We start from the raw sequence: 27,508 nt of genomic DNA, 5'->3' as shown, positions 1-27,508 counted from the left end.
CTCTTGTGTATGTCTTCGATCAACCAAATATTGATGCAGCTCAAATTAACATCTTGTGCTTTGCTTAGCCTTCTCTCCAAGCGCATGCATGCATGTCTTTCTCTTCTTTTCTTTTCTTTTTTTTGAGTCGCACCACTGGCTTTCCCTTACGTTTGTATATGATTTAATTTATCAAGTAAAACAAGACTTTCAACGAAAGTATTTTTGCCAAGAAGATAACCCTTGCCTTTAATTCCTCCTACTTTAATGAATCTATGTGTCTTGGGATCATATAAGACCGACTCTTCCGACTCTCTTTCATTTTTTCGATTCCAAGCTAAAACCTTTTCATTGTTCCTAAAAAGGAAGATGCGCCCATAGCTCCAACCCTCTAAATCAATTGTAAATTGTTTAGTCCACGACTCTACCACGCCATATTCCTTCATCAACCAAATGCTGTAGCTCAAATTAACACTACCGTATGGGTTGTTATTCTCCATTAAAGAAAGTAATCCACCAGAAACACCAAGACCAATAGACCTACCCCAGCCTAAGCTAAGATGATCCGGAAGCTTCATCACTCGGAATTCCTCATCAAACATATCAAACAACAAAACCGCTCGTTTTCGAGAGCCGGGTGCCATAGGCCATACGACCCAATGACTTGCCCCATTCACGAAAGCTTGCATTTTTGTAGAAAAATAATACTGAAAAGAATCCTCAGCAACCATCAAAGTCTCCCAAGCGCCTGTGCGAAGTCTATAAAGTTCCGCCTGAGTTGGTCGAGACGAGGCGTAATTATGATAAAACATTCTCAGCACCTTGTAATCATTACTTGTTTGATCAAAGCCGAACCCGTGAATACAGTATTTGGGTTCCGGAACATCATTAATGCGAGGTCGAGGAAGAGTCATAGACATTCTAATTGCAGGGTTCCATAGAGTTAGGGGCTCGAAACGATTGTCATCCGGCCCAACTTCGTTGACAGTCGTAAAGAGTATTAATCCCTTGCAATCATGGACGAATTGATGATCTCCACACCTCATTTGGCATGGATATTCAAGTTCTTGAGACTCATTGAATGAACCATCGGTATGGAGTAATTGGTATGGCGTCTTGCTGTTTCTGTAACTATTATAATGTAAAAGGTGGGTGTAATTGTGGACGCTCTCACTGTGTTGGGTGTGCATGGAAATAAATGTAGGAGTAGAGATCAAGGATTTCCATGATTTACAAACACATTGGAATCGTAAAAGAGATTTCACGGGTAGGCTTACCAGGATTTCAGTCCAAAGATCGCGTGGAAGCGGGTTTGACATGATCTCTGTGAATTTCTCCTCTTCGCGGCTTGGAGAAGACGATCGAACTCAGGAGCAAGAAGAAAGCTAGAAAAACCCAAAGGCAATTTGTGCGGAAAACCAAAACCCAAAGAAAAACCCAGGTTCAGGTTTTCTTTATTTTGTTTATATATATATATATATATATATATATATATATATATATATATATATAGAAGCTTTTAAGTCGGTTGTCGGTTAAAACCGAAAGCCCAAACCTAATGGGAAAAGTAAAGAGGGGGTGGGACGGAAAACGAATTCACGCCGCATGCAGGTTCGTGTCCTTAATTAATTACTTGATTTTGCTTTAAATTTCAACCATTATTATTTTTTTTTTTTATTAATGCTCCGTTTGTTTCGACGTAAAATGATTTCCGTCGTAAAATGATTTAGATGAAATCATTTTCAGAAAAAATCAAGTAATTAATAAAAAATGATTTCGACGGGATCAATTGTCGGATCCCGGCCGTTTTAGCCGGAATCCGGCAATATTCCGACCGGAATTTGGTCTGCCGGTGCCGGATTCCGGCGCCTGCATAATTCCGGCCGCCGGGTTCCCGCACCGGCATAATTTCGGTGGCCTGCATGATTTTGGCGCCGGCAGGTTCCCGGCGACCGGATGTTGTCGGACTCCGGCGCCGACTAGATCCCGACGACCGACAATTGTTAAATTCTAACGATCGGATATCAAACTAGCGTGTAAGGAAGAAGAGCTTAATTTTAGAAAACGATTTACGGTTTTAAAAATTGTAAATCGTTTTTCGAAAATTAAAGAAGCTTTTACGGTCAAACCGAAAATGATTTTCGTTGACCATTATTTTCGCCCCAACCAAACACCCGAAAATGCCGAAATCATTTTCCAGAAATCATTTTACGTCGAAATAAACGGAGCATAAGAGGTTAAGATTTTGCCACTTCAACATATATATCTCAATTTTTCTTAATTTTTTGCTTCTTATTGCATCCATTGCACATGTAGAGTCGATCTTAATCCAAAAATTCTGATAAGTTTATGACTTATAAAGTATTCAGGTCAAATTAATATTGTCGACGGGAAACACTTTAACACGCTTTCTCATGTATGGCAACTTTTGGTCAAACACATGTTCTACGTATGGGTGAAAAAGGCCTACAATCGCAAGAGACCCACTCTGATACCGTACCATGAAAAAATGAAAAGAATATTTAGCTTGAATACTGATTCATTGTATTAAGCTATATATATATATATATATATATATAGAACTACAAGTAATCTGCTGTTACGAGCAGATGAGAAATAGACGTAACAAATTTATACAAACCAATCTATGTATCTAACATTTGAATTCCAAACAGACTTAAGTTGGCTTCAGTCTTCTAAAAGCTTGAAGCCTTCTAACTTATCACGCCAATGAGGAGATAAATTGGCTGGATAAGATAAGGATGAGTCTATAATTACGATTTCGTAGACAATAAGTGTGATTTTAAATCAAATCGCAGAATATAAATCATTTGAGAACTGTATTTTTAAAAATTGCGATTTGAAAATACCGAAAATTTGTTTTTTCAAATAGCAGATAAGAGGGTAATTTTTAAAAAACGCAGAATTTTAAAGGCAAATTTGTGATTTTAAATACTAAACTGCAATTTTGCCAAACATTTAACTACGTTTTTAAAAATCACTTTTTTCAAATCGCACATTTTAAAATCGTTATTTTAAATCATACTTTTTGAAATTGCAAACCCAAATAGACCTGAATGTGACATGATCTTCATAGGCAATTGGGTCACTTTAACAATTTTTTCTCCTATTTTGGGTGGGTGTTTGTTTCATTTTTTACTAGAGTGTTTGAGCTAGCTGCTTGTGTTTGGTTATAAATTTCACATTTTGCATGTAACCTTCTATCTTCTCTCCCATTTTTTGATTCCCCTATTTTTGTTCTTTGATTCCCCTATTCTGTCAAGCAACGTATGAGACTTATTTTGCAAAAGTTGTGAAATTTTCGGTTGCGGGTTTCTTTGAATATTAATGTGAAGCTGTGTGGAAAAGGTTCCATAAATTTCATTGTTTTACTTGCTTTATTGTGTTTTTAGAGCATGGATAGGTACAAAAAATTGGCTTAATTTTTCAAATTTTCTTGAAAAAACCCCATAGAAAAATTTGTCTATCATATGTTCGATGAAATGTCTTAGTAAGATTTTTTTTTAAAAATTTTTTTTTTCATTGGGTTATTTTTTTTTTTTGGAAATTACCTTTTACCCCTTGAAGCATCCACTCCTTGGCGATTTGGCGACCAATGTACAAAATTTGGTAAATGACCTCTCAAACTTGCCAACATGTGGCAATACATACCTATCGGTGTCAATTTATGATATATGTGCTACAATTTTTAGGGTCAACCAAATATATCATTATGTCGACACTGATGATCAGTTGATGATCATTAACGTCGCGGTTTTTGGGACGACCTATTAGCGTCGACTTTTGTACTTTTAGTGTCCACTCAAGGGCAACGCTAATAAGAAAAAAAAATTTACTGAGGGAGTTGACAAGGAAGAAAAAAAAAAAATAACAAATTCACAAAACCTTCCTAAAATTCTCCTCGATTTGAAACTACCTCCTCAAAGTTAAAAAACTCACAATTTCCCCCATCAATATTTGAATTTGTTGCAATGTCCCTCATCTGTTAATTTTTTTTGTTTAGTTCTAACGGCACCCTTGAAAATGACAAAATGCCCTCACCTTTTTTTTCCCATTTAATAAAAATTAAAAATAACGTGTGGGTCTCTAGACCTACAACGGGGTCACCCATGACCTGTGTTTGGTCTAGAATGACTCACGTAGGGTCTCATTTTTTTTTTTTTTTAAAAAAAAAAATTATTTAATTTTTAATTTGAAATTAATGATAAATTATAAATTTGGAAATAAAGGTTATTTTATCCTTTTTGCCATACGATTTAGTGCCAAACCCTAACAGATGGGGATATTGCAACAAATTCAAAGATTTGAGGATGAAATTGAGAGTTTTTAAACTTTATAAGGTTAGTTTCAAGTCGAGTGGAAGTTGTCAAAGGTTTTGTAAGGTTTCTAAAAAGAAAAACTGATCGGTCTTCTACATTCTTATTTCTCCTCACTTTGGATTGTGCTCACAATTTTGGTTAGAAGAGGCCAAGGATTCAAATCTTCATTTTTGAATGAGAATATGAAATTCCTTGCTCCGTCCAGATGGGAAGAACAGACCATAATAGAAAAGTGCTTTTGCACTCAACATTATATTGGAATCTCAAATAAAGCAATCCATTGTAGGGATGGCTAGCTTTGTGTGCTGATAGAAAAGTTTTTGCTGGTTCCGGCCATAAGGGTAGGAGCTCGATGTCAGTGTTTACAAGTAATAATCCCTTGCACTCATGGACTGATGGACGATTCCATAATTTCTAAATTGGCATGGATATTCAAGTTCTTGATACTCATAGAATGAACCATCGATATGGGGTAAATTTGCATGGATATATATATATATTTTAAATACTTGTTGATGTTAATTACACTTGACATGGTGATATCATGCTCAGTACTTGGATTGATGGAATTGACCATTTGGGTTCTCTCTTCATTCATTTTTTTTTTCCTAATGACCGAGGAAGTTATAGCAGGTTAATTTATTTCCAGGACAACAATTTTGTTGAAATTGGTTCAAGATTTCGTTTATAAAACTGTCATAGGTTCATTAACATTTGAAAGTACGTAATTTTTTAATTAGCACGTGTGATTCTCTTTATTTCTTCCGATCCAATTTATAAGAAATTGATGTCGGCATGAAAAACGAAGCGTAACAAAGGTAGATTATACCAAACCCTAATAAGATACTAAATTGAAATTATGCTATTCTGAAGTCGAAATTAGGATAGCCTATTCTCACAATAAAAAACCCAAACATGCGCAGTCAAACAATCAACTTTCTTAAACCAGAATAAGATAAAAAAAAGTCCCTTCACTACCAAAAAAAAAAAAAAAAAAAACAGGCATTTTGAGCCGTTTTTAAAAAACAAACGTTTTTAATTTTGAGGCGGTTGGAGAGCTTTTTTTGAACCGGCTCAAACCGTTTTGAGCCGCTTTATAAAAGCGGCTCAAAAAATTTAGAGCCGCTTTTGATTAAAGCGACTCTAACTGTTTTGAGTCGCTTTTTAAAACGTCTCTAACTTGTTCGAACCGCTTTTACAAAAGCGGCTCAAGTTTGAACCGTTTTATAGAGAAATGGATCAATTTTAATTTTTAATACTTGAGGTGTGGACCCGTTTGTAAAACGGCTGAAAAAAAAAGGTCTCAAATTGGTTAGAGTTGTTTTTTAGGGCTTAAAAGGGCTCTAAAAAAGCGGCTCAAAACAACGATTTTTTTTGTAGCGGCAGTTGAACTCATGCTCAAGCAATGTGACAGTTATCTGAACTTAAATAATCCATATGCATCACGACAATGATAAGTTATTTCTTCATATTTGGTAATTAAAAAGAATTACATAAAGTGATAAAAAAGAAAAAAAAAAAAAAAAAAAAAAAAAAAAAAAAAAAAAAAAAAGAAAAGAAAGAAAGAGAGATCGATTTCATATTTCTAACCTTTTCTTCCTAGCTATTCTATCTATTGTGCTTTGCTTGGCCTTCTCTCGTGCATGTCTTGATTTTCTTCCTTAAACAAGTCTGGCACATTGAATAAAACAAGACTTTCAACGAAAGTATTCATGGCAAAAGGAGTTCCCTTAGCTTTAATTCCTCCCAAATTATTGAATCTACGGGTTTTGAGATCATATAAGACCAGCTTTTCTCGCTTTTCCCCTAAAATCTTTTCATTGTTCATAAAACTGAACAAGTCAGAACCATTTACATCAACAGCAAATTGTTTAGTCCAAGACTCTACTATGCCATATTCCTTCATCAACCAAATGTTCCAGTTCCAATAAACATTTTTGCGTGGGTTGTGCTCCATTAAACAAAGCAATCCACCAGAATTCCCCAAACGAACATGTACAATATAATCGGTATCCATACAAGTTAATCTATCCGGAAGCTTCATCACTCGGAGTTCCTCATCACACATATCAAACAACACAACCACCACTTCAGGATATTCGGACTCCATAAAACTTGAATATCCAACCCAGTGGCATGCCCCATTCACAAAAGCTTGTGGATCACTATCAACTATATCATACTGAAAATCGTCAGCAATACTAAAAGTCTCCCAAGCGCCTGTGCGGAGTTTATAAAGTTGGGCTGGAGGTGGCAACCGTATGTCTGAACCAAACACCATTCTTAGCACCTTGTAATCATTACTTGTATGGTCAAAACCGAAGCCGTGAACAAAATATTTGCTGCGGTTGGGTGCCACAATGCAAGCTTGAGGGAGAGTCATAGACATTCTAATTGCAGGGTTCCAAAGAATCAGTTGGGACTCCAAATAATCATGCTCCACTCCAGAAGTTAAAAGTCTAGTCGTAAAAAGTATTAATCCCTTGCAATCAAGGACTTCAAAATCTCTGGCACCTCTCATTTGGCGTGGATATGCAACTTCTTGAAACTCACTAAATGAAGCATTGGTATGGAGTAATTCGAATTGCCACCATCTGCGTCCATATCCTCGACAATGTAAAAGGTGGGTGTAATTGTTGGCGCTCTCACCATGTTAGGTGTGCATGGAAATAAATGCAGGACTAGAGATCAAGGATTTCCATGATTTACAAACACATTGAAAACGTAAAAGCGATTTCACGGCTGGAAGTCTTACCAGGATTTCAATCTGAAGATCGTGTGGAAGCCGGATTGACATCTCTGTGAATTCTTCCTTTTTGCTCAACTTGGGTGGCGGATTGGAGAAGATGCAAGTGGCGCTCTCAAAGAAGAAAACCAACTCTTATTAGAAACGGCTGACAGAAAACATCAGCCCTATAGTTCCAGTGGGCCGAGTAAGCCTGGATCGGTGGTTTGGGGTTTGGGCTAAAGATAGTTCAAAAGGGAGGGCCGTCAGAAATCTCACCAGGATTTTTTTTTTATTTATTTGAATTATACAAAAAGGAAGATAATATTTAAAATACGTACAAAATCTCCAGGATTAATAACGTCTCAATAATTTTAGTTTATTTTTCTATTTTAATTACGGCTCTTCATGTAGAGTTGTTGTTGCATTTTTAAAGATTCAGTTGGAGGTAATTCCAAAGTGGCTTTATTTTTCCGCTACGAATTTAGCATAATAATTATGCTTATGCTTTCAACAACACGCTCCTATAACTATGTATAGATTTATTGCATGGATTGTTGATTATGTTCTTGTAACACATGATCTTTTTATCCCATTTTTTCAATGCCGGATTGTCCGAACAAAAGTAGTTATAAGTGATCTGTCATCATACAAAGTTGGAGATTCAACCTTTTACTTGCACAGGGTGCACTTAATTACCCTGTTTTCAATTTTTTCCAGACAGTTTGATTCAAACCGTCTGGATTTATTTTTATGAATTTTGCGAATTTTTCTTTCCATGTTCTAATCTCCTGCCCTTCCTTTACTTTCCCTGCTAAATCATATCCCTAATGTCCCTCCGACCCTCCCCACACACTCGGCCCCCTCCTGCCAACGCCTCTCTCTCTCTCTCTCTCTCCCGACGATTCAGAGACCCAGCAACCCAGATGGACCACCACGAGGTAACTGCAGGTAAGGTTGCACTCTCTCTCTCACGTCTCTCTCGAGTCTCTCTCTCACACTCTCTCTTTTCCTCTCAGCAGCGTACTACCCCTCGGTCAGCCCACCACCGATATTTGGCGTCGTTTCCAGCACAAGAGCGTCAAGGCACAGATCTAGGACAAAGCCGGCCAAGAACGGTACCCTTTGGCCAAGATCTAGGGCAAAGCCAGCCAGATTTGGGTCTTGTTTATTTGTATGTGGGTTTGAGATTTTGTGTGTTAATCTGATTTGTAAAAATTGAGAAATTTGGCGAAGTTTGTGAAGTTTTGGAAGTTTTTCTTGCATTTTCAACTTAGAGAATGAGCTTCGGTGCTTTTGGTTTATTTACTGCAAAGATTGATTTTTTATTTTGATTATTTGATGTCTAGCTTCTCATATTTTCTCTACTTTGTTTGGTTGCTGAGAAAATACATTTGCATGATCAACCTAGGTTGTGTTGCATCATTTTAGGTGAAACCATTGAAAACATCCGAATTTTTTTTTTTTTTCGATTTCTTTAGGAGTACTCTCATTCTCGCTGAGTATCAATGAGAAAAGGAGTGCAAGACTCGAAAATGATAGAAATTTGATGGAAAAGGAGAGAAAATTTGATGCAAAAGAGGTTCACGAGTGTGAGGAAAAGGAGAAAAAATTGATGTGGGATTGATATTCGAACCAAGAGACATTACTATTATTAAAAAAATAATTATAATTATAATTATAAAAAAAAATTCTAGACGGTTTGGGTAAAACCATTTAGAACTAGTTCTGGACGGTTTCCAAACCGTCAGTAACCAAATTAGCGACCCATTGTCCTAGACGGTTTGAAACCGTTCAAAAAAAACCGTGTGAACTGTTTTCCAGCTGGTTTTTTCCAAATTCTGCACGGTTTCAAACCGTCCAAAGATCCTGATTTTTTTGTAGTATATAATGCTTCTACATGGTTGACTACACTTTACAAATAGGACAAACCAATTATCATATGGCCAAAATTTGGGGTTGTTTAAATGTGATTTAAATGGTCCGATCCATTAGCAGATTTGATTTTTCTGGGTAAAGATTTGATTTTTCAGCTGGGTATTCTGAATACAATTTCATTCCTGTTGGCCGGGTAAAAATTTCAATCCGTTATCCGTTTGTATATTTGTACGTATATTGAAAACTGTACATGGGTTCCATGGGTTGTGCTGATACTCTTTAAACCTTTGGAGGTGGTGAATGTTTGTTTGTCATGGTTCAACAAAGACAATAGTTAATTAAGAGTCCAACAGGGTGTTATTTTTTTTCCTTTTTGGTTTGATCCTCGTGTTTATGAACCGTGCGTTGAGTTGATCTTGTTTAGAGGAGTTTGAGGGGTTTATAATTTTTTGGGTGGCTATGACATTGCTGTGATGGTGTTCAATTAGCCAATGGAATTGGGTTTTGGACTTGGGTTAGTGTCTGGGTGTATTGCCTTATTTTGTCTAGCAATATGCAGTAAAACTATTCAATGTAAAACTCTTTGCCTTTCTTTGTATTAGCCATATATATAGGAGACCTCTGAATCAATGAAATACATCAACCTCAAGTCAATTTATGGTCTTTCTGTACGTGCCTCTTTATATATAATATTCCTTGTGTAAGGAATGAATGTACTTTGACTTTTGTTGACAGGTGGCAGCTAGAATGAGTGAGCTCCATGGTCACGCTGTTGCAGCTATTAGTAACAGAGGAAATATTATAGAGTGTCATAAGAATCAAGGTGGGGTTGTTTGGTATAAGATTAGTGTTTTCCTCTTCCAAGTGTTCCCTGTGGTACTGCAGATACTGCATGAATGTGTTCCAAAAGAAAAAATCTTTAGACTTGTTTGTTACACAAGTTGCTTGTTTTGTTTGTCATAATTATTTAGCACCTAATTGACTTTTATATTAACTGGTTTTGCAGAAGAAATATATTTTGGTAGGGTCTACTGTGTAGTACCAATTAATAGTGAAGGAAGAGTTATGTCTACTGGCGGGTGATGAAGATGAATCGATATGGACAAAACAAAAACTTTGATTGCTTCTTAAATTATATGTAACCAAATAAGATGAATATGAATTTCGTCGTTTCAACTGATATGTAACCAAATAATTTGATTGCTAGGTTAGATCTTTCAAGGAGATCATCCTGGAGAGACTTCTTTCTTAATTTTTCTTCCCCGACCTCTTGAATTTTGCATTTAACTGTTTGAAACTTGAATCTCTTTGGATGTCAAATTAAATACATGTTCTTGTTGAGATTTTGCTTAAACAGTTTTATTTAGACTTGACTATTTGGTGGTGATAAAAAAATTGAAATATATGATGCATTGAACAATCATTCGTAGTGGAATGGTGTAAATTTACTTTATGGACTGGTAGGGGTCCTTACTGAACCTCACTTATACTTCTTAAATGGTATACCCACCAGCGTTTCAATTCAAAAGGAAGGCACACTTTGGATGGTGCCCATCACTTTGGTTAGAAGAGGCAAGGATTCAAATCTTCATTTTTGAATGAGAATATGAAATTCCTTGCTCCGTCCAGATGGGAAGAACAGAGCACAATTGAAAAATGCTTTTGCACCCAACATTATATGGGAATCTCAAATAAAGCAATCCATTGTAGGGATGGATTTGTGTGCTAGGAAGTTATCATGGCGCAATAGAATAGTTTTTGCTGGTTTTTAGATTTATAGAAAGTTTTCAATGAAAAGAGATATATACCTTTAGATTATTTTTGGATAATTTTTTGAAGTTCTTACTAAAAAAAAAAAATACAAACAAAACATTTTTCCTCTAACATAAATCCCAAACCATCCTAAAAAGAGTACTATGCCTCCAAACGTTGTTTCTTCAGATTTTCTTCGTAGCCTTCTCTTGTGCATGTCTTCAACCAAATATTGATGCAGCTCAAATTAACATCTTGTGCTTTGCTTAGCCTTCTCTTCAAGCGCATGCATGTCTTTCTCTTCTTTTCTTTCCTTTTTTTGAGTCGCACCTGGTATGTTCTTTATCGAGTAAAACAAGACTTTCAACGAAAGTATTTTTGCCAAAAAGATAACCCTTGCCTTTAATTCCTCCTACTTTAATCAATCTATGTGTCTTGGGATCATATAAGACCGACTCTTTTTCATTTTTCCGATTCCAAGCTAAAATCTTTTCGTTGTTCCTAAAACTGAAGATCCACCCACAGCTCCAACCCTCTAAATCAATTGTAAATTGTTTAGTCCACGACTCTACCACGCCATATTCTTTCATCAACCAAATGTTGCAGCTCAAATAAACATCATGTGGCTTGGTATTCTCCATTAAAGAAAGCAGTCCACCAGATACACCAAGATCAAGAGTCTTACCCAAGCCTAAACTAAGATGATCCGGAAGCTTCATCACTCGGAGTTTCTCATCACACATATCAAACAACAAAACCGCTCGTTTAGGAGAGCAGGATGCCATAGGCCATACAACGTTAACCCAGTGACTTGCCCCATTCACGAAAGCCTGCGTTTTTGCTGATAAATAATACTGAAAACAATCGTCAACACCTGTAATTGTCTCCCAAGCGCCTGTGCGGAGTCTATAAAGTTCCACCTGAGGTGGAAACGAGGTGTACATATCACAGACCATTCTCAACACCTTGTAATCATTACTTGTTTGATCAAAGCCGAACCCATGAATACAGTATTTGGGCACCGGTACATCAATGCGAGGTCGAGGAAGAGTCATAGACATTCTAATTGCAGGGTTCCACAGAGTTAGTCGCTCGAAACGATTGCCATCCAGCCCATCTTGGATGACAGTCGTAAAAAGTATTAATCCCTTGCAATCATGGACGAATCGATGATCTCCACCCCTCATTTGGCATGGATATTCAAGTTCTTGAAACTCATTGAATGAACCATCGGTTTGGAGTAATTGGTATGGCTTCTTGCTGTAACTACTACAATGTAAAAGGTGGGTGTAATTGTCGGCGCTCTCACTATGTTGGGTGTGCATGGAAATAAATGTAGAAGTATAGATCAAGGATTTCCATGATTTACAAACACATTGGAATCGTAAAAGAGATTTCACGGGTAGGCTTACCAGGATTTCAGTCCAAAGATCGCGTGGAAGCCGGTTTGACATGATCTCTGTGAATTTCTCCTCTTCGCGGCTTGGAGAAGACAATCGAACCCAGGAGCAAGAAGAAAGCTAGAAAAACCCAAAGGCAATTTGTGCGGAAAACCAAAACCCATCTATCTATCTTCACATTTGAATTCCAAACAGAATTAAGTTGGCTTCAGTCTTCTGAGAACTTGAGTCTTCTAAGAGCTTGAAGTCTTCTAACTTATCACGCCTATGAGGAGATATATAAGTTGGCCGGATCAGATAAGGATGAGTCACAATTACGATTTCGTAAACAATAAGTGTGATTTTTTTAAAACTAAATTGTAAAATATAAATCGTTTGAGAACTGCATTTTTAAAATTTACGATTTGAAAAAGCGAATTTTATGTTTTTTCAAATCGCAGATAAGATGGTGTTTTTTTTTAAACGCAGAATTTTAAAGGCTAATTTGCGATTTTAGAAGCTAAACTGCAATTTTGTCATACGCTTAACTACGTTTTTAAAAATCATTTTTTTTTTCAAATCGCACATTTTAAAATTATTATTTTAAATTACACTTTTTAAAATCGCAAACCCAAACAGACACCGAGTGAAACGTGACCTTCATAGGCAACTGGGTCACTTACTCTTAACAATTTTTTCTCCTGTTTTGAGATGGGTGTTTGTTTCAGTTTTTACTATAGTGTTTGTGCGAGCTGCTTGTGTTTGGTTATAAATTTCACATTTTGCAGGTAACCTTCTCAGACTCTCCCATTTTTTGATTCTCCTATTTTGGTTCTTTGATTCCCCTATTATGTCGAGCAACGTATGAGACGTACTTATTTTGCAAAAGTTGTGAAATTTTTAGTTGCGGGTTTCTTTGAATGTGCGGCTGTGTGGAAAAAGGTCCATAATTTTTTTTTTTTTTTTACTTTGTGTAATGCTCATGTGAAAAAGTTGCTCTATTGTGTTCTTAGAGCATGGATAGGTAAAAAAAATTGGAATAATTTGTCAAATTTTCTTGAGAAAACCCCATAAGAAAATTTGTCTATCATATATTTGATGAAATGTCTTAGTAATTAATAATTTGCCTATCATATAATTTGTCAAGTCCATCCCCTTCTACAGATCCCTCGCCGAGTTCATCGCCACCCTCCTCTTCCTCTACGTCACTGTCGCCACTGTCATTGGGCACAAGAAGGCCACCAGAGCCTGCAACGGCGTGGGGCTTTTGGGTATCGCTTGGGCCTTCGGTGGCATGATGTAGTCGAGGTGAGCAATGAACGTCCTCCTCGCCAAGCATTCCTCCTCTCCAATTCGATTCGCTACAGCTCTTATTTTCCAGCTCCTGATCATCACCATGATCTGCACAGGTCTGATGAGCTGCTGGCTTCACAACATCCAACACAGGTTTGATTTTGCTGTCCTTCCTTCGCCATGATCTCACATGGGATGGATGATACTCTGTTATGAAGCTACAGATGGTGTCTCTACTGACAAAAAAGATATCCATTTCATTGGGGTTCCCTTTCTCCTCCTCCAATACAAAAATGAGATTTTTTGATGGCTTTATGAAGGATCTTGGGATATGGTACCTAATGAATATTATTGCAAATTTAGAATATTGCTTTTCATGAAGATCTCTTTCATCATCCTTTGTGTAGTTTTACTTACTTTGATTGAGTAGCCTTCCCAAGAGGAGAGAGGAAGGACATCTGGTGTATCTAGTCAATATTGATTAAACATGCGAATCCTCTGGTCTGCGACGCTCATGGCCTATATATATATAGTATACCTATCGGTGTCGATTTATGATATATGTACTACAATTTTTAGGATCAACCAATATATCATTATATGTTGACGCTGATGATCATTATCATTGGGGTTTTTGGGGCGACCTATTAGAGTTGACTTTTGTACTTTTAGCATCCACTCAAGGTTGACGCTAATAAGAAAATTTTTTGTACTAAGGGAGTTGACAAGGAGGAAAAATAAGGAAAAAGAAAAAAAAAAATTAACAAAACCTTCCTAAAATTCTATTCAATTTGAAACTACTCCCTCAAAGTTCAAAAACTCACAATTTCACCCCTCAATCTTTGAATTTATTGCAATGTCCCTCATCCGTTAGAATTTTGTGTTAAATCCTAACAGCACTCTTGAAAATTACAAAATATCATAACCCTTTTTTCCCATTTAATTAAAAATAAAATAAAATAATAATAACCTGTCGGTCTCCCAGACTCACAACTGGGTCGCCCGTGTCCTCCATTTGGTCACAGAATGACTTGCGCAGGGTCACAAGGTGACCCAACGTGGGTCAACGTGGATCTCATTTTTATTTTTTATTTTTTAAAAAAGGTTTATTTAATTTTTAATTTGAAATATATGATAAATTAGAAATTTGGAAATAAATGTCATTTTATCCATTTTGCCATAAGATTTAACGCCAAACCTTAATAGAAGGGGATATTGCAACAAATTCAAATATTGGGAGATGAAATTAAGAGTTTTTAAATTGTATGAGGTTAGCTTCAAGTTGAGTGGAAGTTTTTGAGGGTTTTGTGAAGTTAAAAAAAAAAAAAAAAAGACTGATCGGTCTTGTACATTCCTATTTCTCCGTTCTTTGGCTTAGGCATACTTTGGATTGTGCTCATCATTTTGGTTAGAAGAGGCCAAGGATTCAAATCGAGAAAATGAAATTCCTTGCTCCGTCCATATGGGAAGAACAGACCACAATTGAAAAATGCTTTTGCACTCAACATTATATTGGAATCTCAAATAAAGCAATCCATTGTAGGGATGGCTAGCTTTGTGTGCTAATAGAACAGTTTTTGCTGTTTTTTAGATTTATGGACTTTTATATATAGTTTTCAATGAAAGGAGTTCATACATTTAGATTATTTTTGGATTATTTTTAGAACTCGTAAGCACTGTATTTTCTGAGCGGTACAACAATGCGAGGTCGGGGAAGAATCATAGACATTCTAATTGCAGGGTTCCATAGAGGTACGTACGTAGGAGCTTGATCCAATTTATAAAACTGGTTCGAGATTTCGTTTATAAAACTGTTATAGGTTCATTAACATTTGAAAGTACATAATTTTTTAATTAGCACATACGTGTGATTCTCTTTATTTCGTTCGATCCAATTTATAAGAAATTGATGCCGGCATGAAAAACGAAGCGTAACAAAGGTGAATTATACCAAACCCTAACCAGATACTAAATTGAAATTATGCTATTCTAAAATCGAAATTAGGATAGTTTATTCTCACAATAAAAAAATCCAAACATTAGCAGTCAAACAATCAACTTTCTTAAACCAAAATAAGATAAGAAAGTCACCTATAGCCAAACGCCCTTCCTCTTTGTTTACAAAGAAGTGAAGAACTCACAATCATCCCTTTGTGATGTATTGCATTTAATATTTAGAAAAAAAAAAGGGTTTAATGAAATAAATTTCTAATACATGAATGAATGAGTAAATATTGAAAATGTTTAACACTATAAATCCGTCTTTCATAAAATAATGAAACACTTCAATATTTATCTTATCAAAGTAAAGAAGGTAATCAAGTAAATTAATGCAGTGAAAAGAAACGCAATTAAACTCATGCTCAAGCAATGTGACAATTATCTGAACTTAAATAATCAATAAGCAACACGACAATGATAAGTTATTGCTTCATATTTGGTAATCAAAAAGAATTACATAAGCCTTCTCTCGTGCATGTCTTGATTTTCTTCCTTAAACAAGTCTGGCACATTGAATAAAACAAGACTTTCAACGAAAGTATTCACGGCAAAAAGAGGTCCCTGAGCTTTAATTCTTCCCAACTTATCTTTAACTCCTCCCAAATTATTGAATCTACGGGTTTTGAGATCATATAAGACCAGCTTTTCTCGCTTTTCCACTAAAATCTTTTCATTGTTCATAAAACTGAACAAGTCAGAACCATTTACATCAATAGCAAATTGTTTAGTCCAAGACTCTACTATGCCATATTCCTTCATCAACCAAATGTTCCAGTTCCAATAAGCATTTTTGCGTGGCTTGTGCTCCATTAAACAAAGCAATCCACCGGAAATCCCAATACGAACAATTTCCGCGTTCGTACTAGATAATCTATGCGGAAGCTTCATTACTCGGAGTTCCTCGTCACACATATCAAACAACACAATCACCATGCCCAATTCATCAGGATATTCGGACCCCTTAAAACTTGAACGATATCCAATCCAGTGGCTTGCCCCATGCACTAAAGCTTGTGGATCACCATCACTATCAGCTATATCATACTGAAAATCGTCAGCAATCCTAAAAGTCTCCCAAGCGCCTGTGCGGATTCTATAAAGTTGGGCTGGAGGTGGCAACCGTATGTATGAACCAAACACCATTCTTAGCACCTTGTAATCATTACTTGTATGGTCAAAACCGAACCCGTAAACAAAGTATTTGCTGCGGTTGGGTGCCACAATGCAAGCTTGAGGGAGAGTCATAGACATTCTAATTGCAGGGTTCCAAAGAATTAGTTGGGGCTCCAAATAAGCATGCTCCACTGCATAAATTGAAAGTCTAGTCGTAAAAAGTATTAATCCCTTGCAATCAAGGACTTCATAATCTCTGGCGCGTCTCATTTGGCGTGGATATGCAACTTCTTGAAACTCACTAAATGAAGCATTGGTATGGAGTAATTCGAATTGCGACCATCTGCCTTCATCTCCTCGACAATGTAAAAGGTGGGTGTAATTGTTGGCGCTCTCACCATGTTGGGTGTGCATGGAAATAAATGCAGGACTAGAGATCAAGGATTTCCATGATTTACAAACACATTGAAAACGTAAAAGCGATTTCACGGCGGGAAGTCTTACCAGGATTTCAATCTGAAGATCGTGTGGAAGCCGGATTGACGTCTCTGTGAATTCTTCCTTTTTGCTCAACTTGGCTGGCGGCTTGGAGAAGATCGATGCAAGCAGCCCTCTCGAAGAAAACCAACTCTTATTAGAGACGGCTAACAGATAACACCATCCCTAGTTCCAGTGGGCTGAAGTGTGGATCGGTGGTTTGGGGTTTGGGCTAAAGATATATGGTTCAAAAGTGAGGTCCATGAGAAATCTCACCAGGATTTTTTTTTTTTTTTTTTTTATAAAAGCAAAACACCAATCGGAAAAGTAAATTGCATTTTCTGCATTTTTTTTTATAAAATTAATACTAGTTTCCAAGATTCATAAATTGCATTTTCTGCGTTATTTGAATGACTTTGGCTAGATTGGCAGTGGAGCAAAATTTCTCAGATGTTTGGTTAGAGGAACTTCTGAACTGTATTGCAGATTTTATTGTTAGGAACGTTTGTGTCTCTAGATTTTCTTATAGGGGATCATTTTATATTATCAGTTAATAAGAAACAGATTTTCTCGTTAAAAAAAAAATACGTTGAAACCTAATTAGTTATGTGGGAAAGCATAGAGAGGATAAGACTAAAACTGAGGATGATAGGGGAAAGGATAAGATTAAAACCACGTAGTTGCTGCTTATAGGACTCTTAGATTCACACAAAAATTGAAACTTTTGTTGTCCTCCAAAATCAGTGAAACTTCTCTTTAAGAATGAAGCAGAAGTATTTGCAGTGACTTCGCCATTAATACTTCATTTGGCCACTAGTTGACTAAGAGTGCATTCGGTTGGGAGTACGATTTTTAAAAATTGCGATTTAAAAATATAATTTTGTTTTTTACATTTTCAAATTGCAGGCAAATTGATATTTTTAAAAAACATATTATTTTAAAAGTAAATCTGCAAGTTTAAAAGTCAAACATCGATTTTACTAAACGTTTAACTATGTTTTAAAAAATTGCATTTTGAAATCACAAACTCATTCGAACCTAGAAAGCATGTTGTGAAGTTGTTTGATAATGTTGAGAAAAAGGAGTTCATTGAGTAATTAAGTTTAATTAACCCAATATTTGAATTATTGAAACCAACAAAATTTATAAAAATAAAATAAAAAGAGGAAAAGAGTAAATTAATGTACCAAAAGAAAGTTATTACCTTAGGACAAAACAAAAAGTAATCTTTAAAACTCATCTTTCATTCCACACATATATCTCGGCACATCTTGAATTTTCTTCATTTTTTTAATAAAGGCCGATTGAACAGCCGATAAGTATTGCCACATCAGCTTAGTAATATAAAAGTCAATAGTATAAAAGTGAGATAAGCTAGAGATAAACATATAGCATTACTCTCAAAGAAAATAGCAGTACGAAGGGTGAAGATTTTGAAAATGTGATGTATATTGATCTAAGAATTTAGATAGATAAGGTTAAAACAGAAAAATTAAAAAAAAAAATTAAAAAAATTAAAAAAAAAAAGAAAAAAAAAAAAAGAAAAAAAAGAAAAAGAAGTATATAATATGTTGTTCTGTGTATTTGCGTGGGAAAGTGAAAAATCTAATAAATCTTTCCTTTTATTTTGTTTGTTTTATGGATACCCAAATGTGGGATTTCAACTATAAAATGGACCTCGATCTTATTTGTTTGTTTTGTTAATGTAAGCACAAATGAGAAAGGGTATAAAAAATGTTAGAAGAAACTCATCTTTACCAATTTTTATTTTTGCTTCTTTATGTTGTTTCATGATTTGTTTGTTTTGTAAAAGTATTTAGTTTTGGTGCATTTATTTATTTTTTGAATTATTAAAAGAAATTGGTTTTAAACAACACATTGTGATGTATTGTATTTTATATTTTAAAAAAAAAATAAAGTTTAATGAAATAAATTTCTAATATATGAATGAATGAATAAATATTAAAAATCTTTAACACGATAAATGCATCTAAAATAAGCAAACACTTGAATATTATCTTCTCAAAGTAAAGAAGGTTTCAAGTAAATTAAAGCAGTGAAAAGCAAACGCATGGTGTTGGTCTTGCTCTTCCATCTGTTCATCTCCCTTCTTATTTGTTAATTGTTAATTGTCGACCACCCTTGCTAGTGAAAAGCATGAAAAGATAGCCAAAATGAAATTTGAAGGGGTTATATATTGTTACAATTTATTTACCACTCAAGGAATTGCATTGTTAAATATAGTTGTTAAACACAAATGGGTATAAATTAAAATTGAGAGCCTCTTCTATACGGTAATGGTAGAAAACAGTAGATTTATGTCCACCAATAATTACTTGACACATTGCTAAAAGCAAAAAATTAAAATTTTGGTGAAGTAGCCAATCTCTCTCACAACTCTCTTCTGAAGTACCCCACAATAGGGTGTTCAAGCGGTTATAACCGGCGGTTATTGGCTACAACCGCTAACTGCCTAGGCGGTTATTGTATTTTACCAACCGCCTCCGCTAACCGCCTAGGCGGAGGCGGTTATTTATATAATCGCCGGTTATATAACCGCTTTTGAAGATAAGTTTTGAGCTTGTTTTGGGTCAATTTTGTCCGGTTTTGGCCACTTTTTGGACTGTTTTAGTGCAGATTTTAAGATCAAATCCAAAAGTTTCTAATTAGTAACAAATCGAAATCATCTATAAAATAAAAAATCAAAAATCAAAATCAAAATCCAAATACAAATTCAAATCCAAAACATATGCGCGTTCATCGAATCATCGGCAGCGCTACCGGTAGGAGTCGCACTAGTATCAATTGTACCACTATGAGAGTATGAGTGTCCTCTATCTATTATACACAACCCAGAACAAATTTAACACAACCCAATAGAAAAAAAAAAAAAAAAAAAAAAAAAAAAAAAAAAAAAAAAAAAAAGGGACCTAAATAACAACCCAAATCTCTAATCATTCACATTTCACAATACAATAACACAACCCAACAGAAAATGATTCTGACCTAAACAATAAACAACCCAAAATGAAAAATAGAAACCCTAAAATGAAGAAATAATATCTTCTAACATCCGGTAAATAGAGAACAATCAGAACATTGTATAGTATATACCAGATTACCAGTAGCCACACACAAACAATAAAATCAACCCAAAATGAAAAACCAAAACCCTAAAATGAAACCCTAAAACAAACAAAAATCGCACACAACAAAATCGTACACAGTAACACCCCCTAAAAAAGTCGAGAGAACATCCCTAGATCAAGAAAAATCACACACAGTAGTAATACACACCCTACCCTAAAAAAGCAGAGAAAAAAGCGAGAGAAACTGAGAAATACTGGAGAACCTTACAGTGTAGCAGTGGTGGTAGAGACGAGATGAGCGGAGAGGTCTGAACGGCGTTGGAGAGTGGAGGCTGGAGGGGAGACGAGACTCACGAGAGACTGGGCGAGCGGCACAAGGTGAGGTGAGAAGAGGAAATGAAGAAAGTGATTCTAAAAAACCCTAAACCAAAAATATAGATTTATATATTGTCAAAACGACGTTGTTTTGAGCATTCAGTAATGCCCAAAACGACGCCCCTCTCCCCTCTCAGGTTTTTTAATTTTTAATATATATATATATATATATAAGCGGTTAGCGGTTAGCAGTTATTAACCGCTTTTCTCAAACCCTATAACCACTAATCGCCTCCGCCTAGGCGGTTGGCGGTTTTAAAGCAGTTATAACCGCTCCGTTTGAACACCCCTACCACACGTTCCAAAAAAAAACCCCACTGCTCAAATCACATATGCCCGTTCGCCGTCCGGCATTTGCCCGTCAACCGGTCCGCCCCTAATCCACCCCAAATCACCGCACGTCCGCCTGGATTGAAGAAAAATATGAAAAAAAAAAAAAAAAAAAAACTGAAGCTCCTCAACCCAACCCGTCAGCCATCAGCCAACTGCCTCTTCCCCGTCGCCGGACGGTCGGTCCTCCAGCCACAGAGATCCGGGGACAGAGTCTCGGCGACCATCGGCAAGCCTCTAGATCCTCTTCCTTGCGACCTCCCGACACCATCGACAGAGATTCGACCTTAGCTTCGTCCCTCTCGGGAACTCTCCCTTTTGCCGGTCGTTCTCCCCTCTCGCCCCTTTGGTTGTTTTCGGTGATCAGATCTGGTCAGTGATCACATCTGATCCGGTGATTTGGTGCTTTTCGGCATTCTGGTTTAACCGGAGATGGTGAACGGCGATGTGGTCAGGGTCAAACTCTGGTCGGCCACGTGGTGGCGTGGCTTCCATGGGCTACGCCAGTTTGGTTGTCTGGGTCGGGGTCGGGGATCGGTGGTCAGGGCTAGGTTTTCAGCGTGAAGACGCTCATATCTCTCCTCAATCTCTTCATTTCACTGCAAAGAAAGCAAAACAAATCGGGTGTTTTGCTTGTATTTGATTTTCTTGCTCCAGCCTTACGTGTCAACTTCTCATTGGTAGGCAAACAAAGCCTAGTTTCTGTCACAACCAAATTGAAGTTATTCCCATTAAAATTATTAGGAAAACTTTACTTACTGCATCTAATCTTTCATTACTTTTGCAATTATACCCTTAAACTTTAAAACGTGTCAATTTAAGGTTAATTACCATATTTTAGAAGTTTACAATGTCAACGCTCCCGTCCAAATTTAGCCTTAACTCTAACGATTGATGTATGAAATCCCCATAATACCCCTAAGATGTTTATAAAATTACAAAAATACATTGCTTTTTTTTTAAAAAAAAATAATAATAATAATAAAAAAAAAAAAAAAATCCCACAATGGGTCACCTGTTACCCAGTGTGCTATTTTTTTTAAAAAAAAAAATAAAAATAAATTAGAGGTATGTTGGAAATTTCACTTACTCTGTTAAGATTTAAAGTTGAAATCAATCAGAAGCGTTGACATTGCAAAATATGGTAACCCGTTAACGGATATGATTGCTAAAGTAATAAAAGTGACATACATCATTTTAGCATGTGAGAAGCACATATTTTTTTTAATAGTATTTTTAAAAAGACATGGGCTTCTCACATGTTAAAAAGACATATATCATTTTTATATGTAGGTTGTAAAAAATTTCTTACAAACTGATTTGTAGGAAATTTCTCTCCGTGTTACTCTGCTAACTAAATAAAATTCACTTTCTGCAAATTTACGAAAGCTTTGTTTGTTTTATGTATAATTTGGAAAGCTCAAAGCTATGTGCTTTATAGACAAACATAAGTTCAAACTCGGGTGAGCTTATAACTGACGGTTTGTACATTAATCTAGAATAAAAGAAAGGCGGTTGACTTTTTTTTTTTTTTTTTAAAGTTTTTTTTTTATTTTTTATGATACCCCGGTTTCAATTCGTATCTATATAGTTTCTCGCTTACGGCTAAAAACGAAAATACTACTTTCATCCAAAATTCTTCAATAAAATTAAATATAAAGTCTTCATCAACTCAATAAGAAATTGACACGTGGTCATATGTCATACTAAAAATTTTAAAAAAAAAACTCATTAAAAATTGAAATAACCAATAAGCAACAAGACAATGATAAGTTATTGCTTCATAATTGGTAATTAAAAAGAATTTCATAAAGTGATAAAAAAGAGACCTTTTCTTCCTAGCTATTACATCTATTGTGCTTTGCTTAGCCTTCTTTGGTGCATGTCTTGCTTTTCTTCCTTAAACAATTCTGGCGTGTTCTTCCGGTCCATTGAATAAAACAAGACTTTCAACGAAAGTATTCGTGGCAAAAACAAATCCCTTGGCTTTAATTCCTCCCAGACTAATGAATCTATGGGTCTTGAGATCATATAAGACAAATTTTTCTGGCTTTTGCACTAAAATCTTTTCGTTGTTCCTAAAACTGAACAAGCCATAACCATTTGCACCAATAGTAAATTGTTTACTCCAAGACTCTACTATGCCATATTCCTTCATCAACCAAACGTTCCAGTTCCAATAATCATTTCTACGTGGGTTGTGCTCCATTAAACAAAGCAATCCACTAGAAATCCCAAGGCGACTATTATCGGTGTCCATACTATAGCTAGTTACACTATACGGAAGCTTCATCACTCGGAGTTTCTCATCACACATATCAAACAACACAACCACCAATTCATCAGAATATTCGGGCTTGATAAAACTGGAATGATATCCAATCCAGTGGCTTGCCCCATTCACTAGAGCCTGTGAATTACCCTCAACTATAGAATACTGAAAATCGTCGGCAATCCTAAAAGTCTCCCAAGCGCGTGTGCGGAGTTTATAAAGTTGGGCTCGTGGAAATATGTATGTACCAAACACCATTCTCAGAACCTTGTAATCATTACTTGTATGGTCAAAACCGAACCCGTAAACAAAATATTTGCTGCGGTGGATGGGTACATAAATGCAAGCTTGAGGGAGAGTCAACATAGACATTCTAGTTGCAGGGTTCCAAAGAATTAGGGACTCCAAACTATTACTAGTCGTAAAAAGTATTAATCCCTTGCAATCAAGGACTTGATAATCTCTGTCTCTAATTTGGGGTGGATATGCAAGTTCTTGAAACTCACTAAATGAAGCATCGATATGGAGTAATTGGTATTGCGACCATCTGTCTTCATATCTTCGATCACAATGTAAAAGGTGGGTGTAATTGCCGGTGCTTTCACCATGTTGGGTGTGCATGGAAATAAACGTAGGAGTAGAGATCAAGGATTTCCATGATTTACAAACACATCGGAATCGTAAAAGAGATTTCACAGGAAGGCTTACCAGGATTTCAGTCCAAAGATCGCGTGGAAGCCGGTTTGACATGATCGATCTCTGTGAATTTCGATCTCCTCTGCGCGGCTTGGAGAAGATGAGAGAAAGAAAAACCCAAAAGGCAATTTTTGCGGCAAAAACCAAACCCAAAGCAAAACCCTGGAAGTTTTCTTTATTTTCTTTTTATATAAAACCAAAACACCATAACCTAACGGGAAAACTAAAACGAATTATTCACGCTGCAGGTTTGTGTCGTAATTACTTCATTTTGTATCAAATTAATTTTAAATTAAGAGGTTAAGATTTTGCCACTTCAACATATATATCTCAATTTTTCTTAATTCATTAATCGCTTCTTATTGCATCCATCGCACATATTTATTTTAGAAATAATGGTTAAGATTTCGATAGTTCAGTTCTGTAGACTTTTTAATGAGTTTTTTAATTTTTATTATTACGTGGTACTTAAAATTATTATTGAATTTGAGATGATCATTATTAAATTTTGATTTAATAGTAATTTTTTTTTTTTAACAAATAAAATGAGTTACAATATTTACTGAATAAACGCCCGAAGGGAATTACAGACAATAGAGGTACAAGACCCTCTACACCTTAAGCCAAAAAAATCTGACATAAAACAGCTATCTAAACAACACACAAATATTACATGAACAACATTTGAATCACTATTTACATTTAAGCACAATCTAAACAAATAAAAAGAGGGCTAATCTAACTACTATGTCAACAAATAGTCCAGTAACAATTGAGCATTACAAAGGCAGACTGTGAACAGAAAAATAAATAAAAACCTAAACAGAAACCAAACGAATCATGCATCGGGAAAAAGCCGTCACCGATCTCCACCATAAAGAGGTGCGTGTCATGAAGGACCTAGCCGAAAAACATAGATCTGGCTCCAAAGAAGACATCAAAAAAGCACAGCTAGAAAAACTCGCCGGAGACACACTAGAAAAGCCGCTCCCCAACATAGACGTCCCATGTAGCCTTCTATCAGGAAAACCAACAAAAAAAAAAAAAAAAAACAACGAAAAACTAAAAGAAAAAACAACCTCCATAGTTCTAGAAGGACTAGAATAACATCAACCACCACCGGATCTAGCCCAGGGGAACAAAATTCCCTATAAGGGATAGGAGGTAAACCAAAGCAAAGAAAACAAGAAAAAACATAAAGAAAAGGAGAGAGGAGAGGAGGGAAGAGAAAGATACCGGGAGAGAGAAGAGACGTTTTGAGAGGGGCGGGGGCTAGGTTTTTGTTTGGGTTAAATAGGGTTGGCAATTCGGGTCGGCGGGTCGGGTTCGTGTCGACCCGACTGACCCGATTACACAATCGGGTCTGACACGAACCCGACCCGATTAATAATCGGGTTGAACTTCTGAACCCAAACCCGACTCGCCTGCCAGCCGTGTTACCCGAACACGACCCGGGTAACACGTTTGTTTCAACCCCTGAAATCTGAGATTCTGAATCCTTGATTGATCAATGATCAAAGAAGTAGAGAATTGAGAACCCAATGTTTATCAAAACAACAAAATCAATACAAACATTAACAAATCTAATGGAAAATTCACCTAAATCGGCACAGGACCGAACTACCAAATGGTGAAATTGAAACACTGAAGTGAAAAATTGAAAATCTGGAAGAGATTCAAGAGAAGATGAGAAGTGAGAACTCGAGAAGTGCGGCCGTGCGGACTGCGGTCGACGGACGTGCGCCGTGCGGGCCGGTGCGGCTATGCCGACTAGCGGGCTAGGGGCCTAGGGTTCCGACTGCAGAGCGCGGGTGACTGGCGTGCGCCGTGCAGGCTGTAGCGGGCTAGGGTTCCAACTGCGGAGCGCGGACGACGGGCGTGCGCTGTGCGGGTGGTGCGGCTACGCCGACTAGCGGGCTAGGGTTCCGACTGTGGAGTGCGTGCGCCGTGCAGGCCGGTGCGGCTACGCCGAGTAGCGGGCTAGGTTTCCAAACTTCCGATTCGTTTCTTACTTTCTCAGTTTCTCAACTTTCTCCAATTCTCTGTTTCTAGATTCTTCAATCTTCATTGTTCTACTAACTCTACTCGAGTCACTCGACTTCGGTCTTTCTTCCTCTTTTCTTTCTTTTTTTTTTTTATTAAAAAAAAAAAAAAAAAAAATCGTGTCTAATCGTGTCTGGCGGGTCGACCCAATCGGGTCATAATCGGGTTGACCCGATTATGACCCGAACCCGATTACACTAAACTCAAACCCTATTTTCCCGTGTCGTGTTCGTGTCGGGTTTGCGAACTTTATTTTTTAGCCCCTCAGTTTTGTTTTGTATCAAAATTGATACCTGTGGTAGGGAAAAAGACGGAAATGGTAACTCCGTCTAATTTTCCGTTCAAAACTAACGTCCAACCACGTCATCCTACAGGTGTTGGCGTACATGCGCGACACCTGTCCCTGTGGCACACCTCAGCGCTGATGTGGCTACCATTTGTTTTTATTATTATTTTAATGATTTCTTATATATATAATATTAATATTAATATTAAAAAAAAAAAAAAAAAATCTGGGGTGGCTGCCACCCCCATTTTGGCCTCAGCCACCCTCAAGTAACAAACATTTAGTCATTTGTAACAATCAGTCATGTGTAACAATTGGAAACACAAAATTATATGTGTGACCAATTGATATAACCCAAAAAATAACTAAATGTTTCTTACTTAAACACAAATTTTTTTTTTCTCATATATACCCATATGGTTTTATAAATTTCTTGATGTGCCCCTTGTAGTTTGAATAAGTATCAGAAATGGTACCTTGAGCCACCCCCTTCGCCAAAATGGGGGTAGCAGCCACCCCAGATTTTTTTTTTTTTAATTTAATTTTATTATTATTATATATAAGAAATCATTAAAATAATTAAAAAAAAATGGTAGCCACGTCAGCGCTGAGGTGTGTCACGGGGATAGGTGTCGCGCATGTACGCCGACACCTGTAGGATGGCGTGGTTGGACGTTATTAGTTTTGAACGGAAAATTAGACGAAGGTACCATTTCTGTCTTTTCCCATACCACATGTACCAATTTTGGTACAAAATAAAACTAAGGGGGCAAAAAATAAAGTTCGTATAGCATATGGGGCAAATATATATTTAACCCTTTTTGTTATAATAATAATTTTAAAACCCATATGATATTTGGGAGGACACAAAGCTTTAAATAATTTATAAAGCTTTAAATAATTTTACCCTTTTTGTTCAAACCAGTGGTATAATTTATGAACTTTTATATAAAGCTTTAAATAAGGGATCGAAGTTGTCGTTAGTACGTGTTCTAATTCATGATTGCTACATTAATACACAAAGAACGACTGGTGGTTGAACTCATTTCCGGGTAAAACTCTCTAGAAAAACCGGACACCCACACCTTCGATCTCTCTGTCTCTCGAAAATTCGATCGGCCATGGAAGACCCATCATCAAAGCACGATAGACCACGAGTTCTCAGAGTCTGGAAGCTCTAATGTTTAGGAAATTGCTTAAAAAAGAGGTCCAAGAATTAAATGCTTGTTGATGGTAATTAATTACACTTGACATGGTAACTATCGGTTCTTGGATTGATGGATTTGGTGAGAATTGGCTTTCTGGGTTCACTTCATTTCATTTTATTAATTTTTCTAAGGCCCGAGAAAGTTATAATAGGCAAATTTATGAAGTTATGAAAATTATGTTTGCTCCTCTAAGGTGTGATTCCTCTCTTCTTTCTTGATTGTGAGACGCTACCAATTAAGGCTAGTGAGATACTGGTTTCTTTTATCATCTT

At 36.4% G+C, this 27,508-nt stretch overlaps 5 protein-coding genes across 5 annotated transcripts; all 5 read right to left on the bottom strand.

Annotated features, from left to right (window-relative positions):
* Positions 1–146: 146 nt before the first annotated feature.
* Positions 147–1,298, bottom strand: LOC133881267 (F-box/kelch-repeat protein At3g23880-like). The gene has a single exon (XM_062320195.1). It carries the CDS (start codon positions 1,296–1,298, stop codon positions 147–149), a length of 1,152 nt encoding a protein of 383 aa, XP_062176179.1.
* Positions 1,299–5,931: 4,633 nt separating this feature from the next.
* Positions 5,932–6,840, bottom strand: LOC133881266 (F-box/kelch-repeat protein At3g06240-like). The gene has a single exon (XM_062320194.1). It carries the CDS (start codon positions 6,838–6,840, stop codon positions 5,932–5,934), a length of 909 nt encoding a protein of 302 aa, XP_062176178.1.
* Positions 6,841–10,952: 4,112 nt separating this feature from the next.
* Positions 10,953–12,128, bottom strand: LOC133881265 (F-box/kelch-repeat protein At3g23880-like). The gene has a single exon (XM_062320193.1). It carries the CDS (start codon positions 12,126–12,128, stop codon positions 10,953–10,955), a length of 1,176 nt encoding a protein of 391 aa, XP_062176177.1.
* A 3,672-nt stretch (positions 12,129–15,800) lies between these two features.
* On the bottom strand, positions 15,801–16,874 carry LOC133881263 (F-box protein CPR1-like). The gene has a single exon (XM_062320192.1). It carries the CDS (start codon positions 16,872–16,874, stop codon positions 15,801–15,803), a length of 1,074 nt encoding a protein of 357 aa, XP_062176176.1.
* Positions 16,875–22,631: 5,757 nt separating this feature from the next.
* LOC133881262 (F-box/kelch-repeat protein At3g06240-like) lies at positions 22,632–23,753 on the bottom strand. The gene has a single exon (XM_062320191.1). It carries the CDS (start codon positions 23,751–23,753, stop codon positions 22,632–22,634), a length of 1,122 nt encoding a protein of 373 aa, XP_062176175.1.
* Between the last annotated feature and the right edge of the window lie 3,755 nt (positions 23,754–27,508).

The sequence above is a fragment of the Alnus glutinosa genome, chromosome 11 (genome assembly GCF_958979055.1).
Source record: "Alnus glutinosa chromosome 11, dhAlnGlut1.1, whole genome shotgun sequence".
NCBI classification, from domain to species: Eukaryota; Viridiplantae; Streptophyta; class Magnoliopsida; order Fagales; family Betulaceae; genus Alnus; species Alnus glutinosa.
The sequence above is the reverse complement of the archived record's forward strand: the minus strand, read 5'-3'. Positions and strand labels throughout refer to the sequence as shown.